The 10,281-nt window shown below is 33.8% G+C and overlaps 1 protein-coding gene across 2 annotated transcripts; it reads left to right on the forward strand.

The window, feature by feature from the left end:
• The first annotated feature begins 779 nt into the window (after positions 1–779).
• LOC142623937 (agamous-like MADS-box protein AGL62) lies at positions 780–9,776 on the forward strand. Of its 2 annotated transcripts, none has more exons than XM_075797422.1 (2): positions 780–990; positions 8,874–9,776. In XM_075797422.1, exons 1-2 carry the CDS (start codon positions 889–891, stop codon positions 9,423–9,425), a joined length of 654 nt encoding a protein of 217 aa, XP_075653537.1. In that variant the 5' UTR covers positions 780–888; the 3' UTR covers positions 9,426–9,776. The 2 variants fall into 2 exon arrangements, with proteins under 2 accessions (XP_075653537.1, XP_075653538.1); XM_075797423.1 differs by having other exon boundaries at positions 786–990; positions 5,415–9,776.
• The last annotated feature ends 505 nt before the right edge of the window (positions 9,777–10,281 follow it).

Genomic DNA, 10,281 nt, shown 5'->3' on the forward strand with positions numbered 1-10,281 from the left:
TTCATAACAAATAAATTGGAATGGACCAAAGAGAACAGGATATATATATATAGTTTTTTTTTTTTAATGAGAAAGTTTGGATTGAGCTACAGATTTTTTATTCAACTACCAATTGAGCTGTCAAAGGCTTTGTAGTTGAATTGACACCTCTCCATGTACAAAATGCTTGGGGGTCTAAGGGGGAATTGATTCGAGCTGCAGGACTAACAACATGTTATAATTATCTCTCATATTAAGAAAAAACTATCAGTTAAGTTAACTGAAACTCATATTCAACATATATAGTTAGTCTTTATATATATATATATATATATAACCCCCAGGGCAGACCCCAACCGAAAGGCGCTAGATAGACTAACGGCAAGCAAGATAAAGAAAGTAGCTGGCCCTATGTGTAAAACCTTGTTGCGGGAGAGTTTTTCTCCAAAAAAAAAAAAAATCATTGGATTACATTATCTTTGTATATTCTCCATATTTGCAATATTTTAAAGTATTTAAAGATCAATAGTCATGTCATTAATCAATTGTTTAAATTTAAGTTTTTGTAGTTTATAATATTGCATAAAATATGAGTTTATAGGTTGAATAATAAATAATATTTGATTGATATAAAAATTGGTATGTATGTAAAAAACATATAAAACATTTAATTCAATAGCGAGATTTTAAAAATATGAATTTAGTTATTGGATGGTGTATATATATATATAAAACCCGAAGTCCCTGAAAACCTCACTCTGTACTAACTCAGTCTCTCTCACTAACTCAGACTCTCTCTCACTGTCCCTCTCACACGGTTAAGTACTCTCTCTATTTCTTTTCTGTAAAAATAAGAAATTTCAAAAACCTATTTGATAACCTTAGCTTTCATTATAGTCTTTCGTTTGGATGCGTTGTGCGTCTCCCTCGTTTGCTTTCTCCTTAATAATGATGGGTCATGACGACGACAACAACAACAACGGTTCCGCTTTCGCTTTTCTCCAATCTCATGTAAGCTTTACACTGCTCATAACGTACATCGTATACGGCTATTTCGTTACTATTCTCGATTTCTTTTTTATTTATTATACATATTATATTATTGATGTTTTTTCCTATATGACATTCAAGTCAATTAGAACCATTTCAAGGTTAGAAAAAGATATGGGGTTTAATCTAATTCTAAGCAATAATGGAAAGAAGAACTAAACACAGTTATCGTTGAGACAATGTTTAATTTAATCGTATTACTGCCTAACAATTAATTTTGCTGTTGTGTTGCATTTCCTAATGTGAAATGGCATTGGGAATAGTAGGTGTGATACTGACTTCGGAAAAACAAAAATTAGCCTATAGAACAATGCTGATGGTTAAAAAATCCACCATTTGTTTCTTTTGAATTATTTTTTTGATAAATTGCTACAACAAGTGGAGGAGAGGGTATTTGAATTTCGAAACCGTAGTTCTCCTTATAAAGCTCTTGGAGTTTCTTTTGAATTCTAAGTATTAGAATTCCAATGGCTAGCACGATCAGCTGGAGTCAGCCTCATGAAGTGGAGTTACTACTTTGAATCTTTCCTTTCCCTTCCCCCTCCCCTTGGGGCCAAAACTCATTGAAAATAAGTATCAAAGGAAGTTGCATTTTTGGGTAAAGAAAAAATTTATCGGGCACCAAATATGTAAATTTATGCGTGATACATTAGTGTTCTGTTCTAAAATTTTCCTTAAATAAATAAGAGCAGTATCAGTGCCATTTATATAGCCTTGGTATCTGATTTATTGTTTTAAATTGGAACAAATTGCTTCATGTTTCTACTTTATCAATAAAACCGCATGGTAAGCCAATTTATCATATGGGGTACCGGTTTTTGGTAAGAGAGGTGTCCTCAATGCATACATTAGGGATACATTTCATTGTTGCCTGATTGCTAGGATGACAGAAAGTATGTCTTTTCTTTTTGAAATTATTTTAACAATCACAAATATGAAACATATAAAATTTTTCACAGTTTATATTGTGATTTTAATGTTAAATATATGTCACTGTGCTATTTGTGACTCATACAACATCAGATTTTCTGCTTGGTATACCACACCAAAATTAATACAATCCCTATAATGCATATGAGGTTAAGAGAGATAGATATGACAGTTGTCTTAAGTTCTTTTATATCAGAAGCCTTTAACCATTTGAACATTTAAGTAAATAGTATGAAAGCACAAATTCCCTAAAGTCCAGGTAAAAATAATCTATATCCTCCGACATCCTCTGGGACTTGTTAAATCTCCATAAATGGTAAAAATTAGATTTCAGGTTACAAAAATTAATTGCCTGTGCATATGTGCTTGTAAGAAGTTCCAGTTTAGAGGAGGACATGATATTTCCTAGAGGAAACATGGTTTGTCAATTCGTGATGGTGATACTTTTATTTGTCTTGTAAAGTTGCTGATGCTGGATATAGTTCATACTGCACAGTTGAACCCTTTGATTGTGTGCATATCTAGCATGTGCACACACACATGCATTCAACATGTCTCTGTGTTTGCATGTCGTTCGCTGCTATGAAGTTGGTTCTTTCAGTTGATATTAGTTTCAGTCATTACCATAACCATGAAGTGGCATTTCGCTTGCAAGCCAAATACTTTCTAAGTTTTATATTCTTATATAATAGATTACACACTTTGTAGTTAGTAGTTACTTAGAATCAATGAGTCATTAATAAAGCAGAGCATAATTTGTCTGCTGTATTATTCATTAACTTTCCGAAATGCCTTCCAATTCTCTAATTATCAGTTCTTATATCTTCACTTGTAAATATGGCTATGATGAAAATTTTGGAAAATTAACAAAGTCTGTATGAGATAAATACATAAACCATTTAACTTCTTAATATCTTAAAATATGTGTTATTGCAGCTAATAGTGATGTTATGTCTCAAGTTTTCCCATAGCGATCATATTAAAATATGGATGACAAGTGTAATTCCTTTGGGCATTCCTCTCTCTCTCTCTCTCTCTCTCTCATGCGCATCTTGACCTGAAAGTTTAAGAAGCAATATGATGTAACATACAGAGTATAGATGAAACTTAAAATAATAAACCGGGGGGGGGGGGGGTGGTCATAGCACTATTTTTCTTTGATCACAATGCCCTATGCAAATTACTAAAAGAATGAATTATTTGTATACCGTATATAAACATGTGGGCAAACCTTGCTTAACTAAAACCAGTTTGTAAAGCTGCGTATACGAAGAATTGGCAATTCTCGAGTTCTTGATGTGTGCAGTATCTTGAGTACTAATTGGATCTGGGTGTTAGAAGTTTATGACACCTTGTGGATCATCTAGTTCTAAAAAAATGACATCTTGAGGGAGGTGAAGGCGAGAACACTTTTAGAACTAGATATTCATATTGAATGCAGAAGTGTTTGGGCTGCAAAATTGTTCATTGTCATAGAGAATTATGAGATGCCAATTACTGCCTTTTCTTATTGATTTATCATAGATAGAAATTTTCATAAAGGTTTTCAAACCCCAAAGTGAATTTGAATAAATATTACTGCTAATTATCATGTGAATTTGTCATCATGGCCATATTTACACGTAATTGTTGTAGAGATTTCAAACCCCAATTGAAGCCTTTTTTTTTCCTCCTTTTTAGGTGGGCTTAACATAATTGCTCATCTTTGGGTATTTCATGGTAAATCCTTGCCAGATATTATTAATTTTTACCAGCAATGCCCTTCTCAGTGAAATCATTGTTCTTTTGCAGCCCTTATGATGTAGGAAAAATTAGAGAAATATGTCTAGTAGTGCTTGTGGTAGGTTAAGGTTTAGGTGGATTTGTGGATTTTGGGGTGTAGAATCTTTTTATTGGATTTATGGTTTAAAAGAGAAGAAAAAAAGAAGAAGTAGATTTTTTTTTTTTTTTAATATGTGAACAGTATTATGGACTATACCTATGAACTGTAAACTGTAAACAGTAACTGAGAGAGAAAAGAAAGGAGAAAAGAACCCTAAGGCCAATGTACCTCACTACTCAAAACATTCAATTTATTAATGAACTCTCCATATCCTTTGAATAGATTGAGCACAACGATATATCTATAAATACTCTTTCTTGTACTAGTAGTATTTGGACACCTACTAGTATTAGGACTACTAAACTAAGACCTAATAAAATACTAACTTGGACCCAAAGAAAATAAAACCTAAGATACTTTAGGATCTCTTCAAGTTAAAAGATTCTAGACTCAAATAAATTACCAAACTTGCAAGAATTTCGGAAATGACATATTTGCCCCTGAATATAAAATTGCCCATAACAAATAAAAAACTGTTTTGAACCTAAAAGACTCATTCTTAGGCCATGAAAACCACACGAATTTTACTTCAATTGGACTTCACATGTGGACCACATAAAATAATTCTTGAATGAGAAATGATATGTCCACAACATTTTTACAACAAATCCTAAGTGGCAGGATGTTACTGGTTGTTATTGTTGGGGCAAAAAAGTAATCTTAGTGTTAGGTTCAAATTTGAACCAATAACAACTAATCACCTATGATTTGTTGTAAAAATGTTGTGGACGTAGCACCTCTCTTCTTGAATAGGTGAATTTGCAATGTGATAGCAAAGCACTCTTCCATGGATGCATCACCTTATATCAACATTTTGTTTCTGTTGGCTTTTAACAATTCTGAAGATATGATGGGAATAAAGTTGAAGGGTGACCAGTTACATGAGTTACTTTTAAATTGTATTTCCTTTTTTTTTTCTTTGCTACTATCAGATTGATTGAGGGATGATTGTTATCTTTGAGCACAAGATTCAGGGCAAGTTTCCATAAAATTATTTAATAATAAAAAGATCAGGAAAAGATTGTTAGAAAAATTTGAAAGTCTTTGGCATTGTGACATTGTCTTAAATAGGTGAGTTCTTTTGCCCTCATCAATTGTATCCTTTCCGTCATGATGATGATTGTAAGGGTATAGCATACTTTTTCTTCACAATCTTGTGTGAATGTTTGCATAAGTGTTTGTGCGTGTGTGCTTACTTAGTATTTTAATGATCTTGCACCATTTGCTATCTTTTTTTAAAAAAATTTTAAATCAATTCTGTCATGAATGTTACAGTATAATGTAGTTTCATAAGTCATGAATAACTAATCTAAGAATAAGGGTTCCTTTTTTATGTCAGGGTACAAGTGGCCCATGGTCTTGTAAGTTTTAGCTTTTAAGTTAATAAAGATTGTGTATGTGCTGAGTCTAGCAGTAATACATGGCTTCTCAAATTTGTAGAAGATGTGTTTCTTTGCATTGGTTAATGTTTATAAAGATAATGTTTGCTTAGTAGAAGTTGTCTATTTTTGGCCAAGTCACATTTGGTCCACTCAGCTTAGCTTTTATAAAATCCTAATGTCGTATATGTCAGGTTAAGATTGAGCAAGTATTTGTTGAATCTGTCATCTCCAACTTAGGCCACCATTGGCTTCTCAAATTTGTAGAAGGTATGTTTCTTTGCATTGCTTAATGGTTATAAAGATAAAATAGATCTGTACAGCCAATAATGTTTGCTTACTTGAATTTGTCTATATGTGGCCAAGTCAAATTTGGTCCACTTAGCTTAGCTTCAATAAAAGCCTAATGTCGTATATTTCAGGTTAAGATTGAGCAAGTAGTTGTTGAATTGTCATATCCAACTTAGGCCATCATTTAGATTATACATTCCTAGGGGCATCCTTATTGAAAGTGTTTAAAAAGATAATCAACAAATTCCTGTTTTTAATTTCTTTTTTCTTTTGGGGTAGGGGAGTGAACTATGGGCAATGTAGAATATTCAGAATTTCACGACACCTTTTGGATTTCTGGCTTATGGACAAAATTCTATATTGAATCATATTCTAGCTTTGGGGTCCATCCCTTCTCCTACACCTCCCCCCCCCCAACAACCCTACAGAAGGTATCTTATGACCCCACCCTATCATCGTAGCATGTGGGACCCACACATGTTGTGAGAGAAGTTTAATAAGACCTATCTCATAAGATGCTTTTTCCAAGTAAGGGAAGTTATTTGTAATCTTCAAAAATTAGTTTCATGGGTTTGCTGACTGTCTTAATAAGATACTTTTTCCAACCTAGAGTGGTCCCCTGCTTTATTTAAATAAGGAAGGTTTTCCCAAGTAAGGAAAGTTGTTTGTAATATTTGAAAATTAGATTCATGTGTTTGTAGATCATCTCATAAGATACTTTTTCAATCCCATAGTGGACCCCACTCCCTCTATATTTAAATAAGGAAATAAGGAAGGTTTTTCCAAGTAAGGAAAGTTGTTTGTAATATTTGAAAATTAGATACAATATTAAACCCGGACCAGATGTTGACCTAGTTTATGAGCTAGGTCAATGGCTCACTGGTTCAACTAGTGGGTCATCGATTGAATTGCAGGGTCAAATAAGAAAAATTTTAAATTAAATATATATAAAATTAAGTTTGAGAAATCATAACCTGAATATGTAAATTAAAAGAAAAAAAAGGCATATGCCATTTCGTACTATCAAAAAAAATTTGGTGTAAGATCAATTGTTGATTGTGTTGTAGGGTTTGACATTTAAACTGTTGTAGACACTACAAATATTCCATTTCATAAATTATAGTAGTAAGTTGTAGACACTACAAATATTTCATTTCATAAATTATAGTAATAAACAACAAACATACATAGAAAGCAGTAAGTAAGAACTAACAATTACAGTTTAGTGATTTACAATCATTAATTTTATACATAGAAAGATTAATATAATAAAAAAAATTCTTAGACTTATAGTTTTAATTTATATTTTTCAGTAAAGTTAAGGTTAACTAAAGCCTAAAGCAATAAACAAATTCAAAGCAACAAAATAGCCAAAACTCAGAAGAAACAATTGTCACAGTGTCACACACACACTGTACACGTAAAAAAAAATTAAACAAAAGATGCTTAAACTTAAAAGCAATCAACAAATAAAGTATAAAAAAAAAAAACTAAACAAAAAAAGATAATTGGTGGCATAGAGTCATATGGTCATACTTACATGCTAATTGGTGGCTAAGTACATTTATTTAGACTTCAAAGCACACAAAATTGTCGCACAGTAAGAGCTCGTAGTTGTAGGTTTGGAGAATTGTGAAAACTGAAAAGTAATGGTACACGTACAAACTTCAAAGTGCGAATCCGCAGGGAACAATGTTTTTTTTTTGTTAGATTTTTAGGTTTTCTCTTGTTTAAATTACCATATTATCACACATTTAAACAATAAAAGAATCAATAAAGTGGACCTATATATATAATTTTACACAATTCACAAACTCGGCCGGGTTAATAAAACCCAACTAGGTCACACGGGTTGCTTAAAACCCATTGGGTTGCACCGATTTTGACCGAGTCATGTACTGTTCCGATCCAATTGATCACCCAGCCTGGTCTATGTGCTGAGTCATTGGGTCACCAGTCCAATCAGCCAGGCCAAGCCAGGTTTAATAACACTCATACATGTGTTTGTAGACCATCTCATAAGATACTTTTCCAACCCCACAGTGGACCCTGCTCCCTCTTCATTTAAATAAGGAAGGTTTTCCAAATAAGGAAAGTTTGTTTGTAATATTCAAAAAATTAGTTTCATGTGTTTGGAGACCATCTCATACATGTGTTTGTAGACCATCTCATAAGATACTTTTCCAACCCCACAGTGGACCCCACTCCCTCTTCATTTAAATAAGGAAGGTTTTCCAACTAAGGAAAGTTGTTTGTAATATTCAAAAAATTAGTTTCATGTGTTTGGAGACCATCTCATAAGATACTTTTTCAAATTCCAATGGTCCTCCTTTCCCTCTTCATTTAAATAAGGAAGGTATTTCCAAGTAAGGAAAGTTATTTGTAATCCTCAAAAAATCAGTTTCATGTGTTGCAGACCTTCAGAATTGGGTGTGAATGCTGCTTGATTGACGAGAAACCTGACTTGGTGCTTCTATATCACAATCTCATGGCAAAAACTTTTCTCAGTGCCTAGGCTTTCCTGTCAAGTACCTGAATATAGTAACATCAAAACAAATCTATATATAGTAATGTCAAAATAAACCAACATAATTTTCAGTGCCTAGGCTCATAATAAGATAACTATTTTCTTTTAGGGATTTCTCCAGTTTGGTTGCTTAGAAGGATTATGGAGCATTAGGTACTGTGTATGGACTGTAGTAATGTCTGTGTTTTGGGTCTAAAATGATGTCGGCCACATCAGTCGAGTCTTTCTGTAGTAATTACTATTTTATGTTCTAATTTATGAACTTTGTCTTTCCAAAAACCTGATGCATTAAAGAATTTCCCAAGTCGGGCTTGCTCAGGAGCATTATATTAGTGTATGAACTGTTGTCACGGTTGTGCTTTGGGTCCTAGTGTGAGTTGGGCTACATTGGCACCGTCTTCCGACAATAATAACTAATTTAAATTATAATTTATGCACCATTTGTATTTCTAAAAACATTCAGACTATTCAAATGAAAAGTGACATTAAATTGGAATCACTCAACTCTTTAGATAGCTTTGGTAGTCTTATCCTGGAATTAACTCCCTTTTCTGTTCAAATTAATCTTAGTCAAATGTTCTTTTAGTACTCCGATTAAGAACTTACGTTACGATATTTGAAATTTACATTATTTGTCCTCAAAAATGATAAGATTTTCTTGAGAATCACAAAGGTTATATATGGAAAGAAATGGGGACCACCTGTCAGAAAATTGAATAGATTTGAGAGTTGGTTACGGCATTAAAGCCCTATAAAATGTGGTGTCTCTCCAAAGAATTTCTCAAGCTTCTATACTTATAAAAAAAAAATTAAGTATTTTGCAAGCTTCTCATAGTTCTATCAAGTGCAAGAAGAGAGCATGGGGCACAAAAAGACTCAAACAAAGATGATTCAAGGAGAATATGAAAGGCGAATTTCGTTGTCAAAACAACAATCCGGCCTCTTCAAGAAGGCCAGTGAACTTTGCACCCTGTGTGCCATTGAGACAGCCTTTGTCATCTTTTCCCCTGGTGGCAAGGCCTTCTCCTACGGTATCCCCTCTGCTGATGTTGCAGCGAACAGGCTTGGCCAGCCTGATGCTTATACAATTCAGGAAGCAGAGGATCACCATGAGAGAGTTCTATGTGAACTGCACAAGAATTATTCTGATCTGGCTTCTCAACTGGACGCTGAAAAGAAGCGGGGGGAGAAACTGAAGCAGATTATGAATGAAACCTCAGGATGCTCCAGCTGGTTCAGTACTCCGTCTAGTGAACTCAGCTATGAGGAGCTGCTGATTCGGCAGGCAGCAATGGAGGATCTTAAGGGGAAGCTAACCAAGGGAATAGAGGAGAGGCTTGCCCAGACTTCTGCTTCATCTGCCCATCAACACTGCTGGAGCTACTGATCCCCTGGGTACTGATGCATCTGGGGGTAATTCTTCTCTTGATCCTCATGGCCGTATTGTAGGCCATTAATCTTGGTGATTCTGAATAAGGTGATGGAAGAGAGTTTGACTGGACAGTTTTTTTGTTTTAGGCTTTTTCATATTTATTTAATATCGTCAAGTGACTCTCTTTCTGTCTCAGATACTTTTTGCTTTGACAGCTGGATACTCAGTATTCAAACTCTGTTTTAAGTTTTAACCTTGTTTTTGTTGAAGAGTATGTTGTGACAAAAATAGATGCTGGTTATGGAGGCATCGGGCAATGACATCATGCTATGTTTGCATTTTTAACTGGACTTTGCTTTTTCATTCCATTTGGTTTGTTCCTTTTGTGCTTCTCAAGTGGTTAGTAAGTTCTCTTGAGATTGGACCACTCTTGTCAGGGAGGTCATATCTTATGTGATTGTCCCATAAGATATTATTCCCTTATCAAGGCACCTATGTACTCTATTTGAGGTTTGATATGGTACTCATTCCTATTGAAAGGAAAGATGGGTGAAAGACCCTATCAGGTACTGTGATGAAATTATTATGTTCAGGGATCAAGTAAAATTGCTGAATGAAGGTTAGTAATATAGTTTCTAGGTTGTGTGAAGGCAATTCAATATGTAATGAAGCAGTTGAGATGCAAAAATTGTGAACCATTTGTATTTCTTGGAAAGTCTATGTTATCTTGTGCTTTTTAGGATATATGCAATTGGATGCATTTTACTGATTGTTTACTTCTGAGATGTGTTTTACTGATTATTTATTTGCTGAAAATACAGTACAAAAAGATGAGGATTTTTTTAAAACTTTTGCATGTAGGACCCCACCA

The sequence above is a fragment of the Castanea sativa genome, chromosome 2 (assembly GCF_040712315.1).
Source record: "Castanea sativa cultivar Marrone di Chiusa Pesio chromosome 2, ASM4071231v1".
In the NCBI taxonomy this organism is placed as follows: Eukaryota; Viridiplantae; Streptophyta; class Magnoliopsida; order Fagales; family Fagaceae; genus Castanea; species Castanea sativa.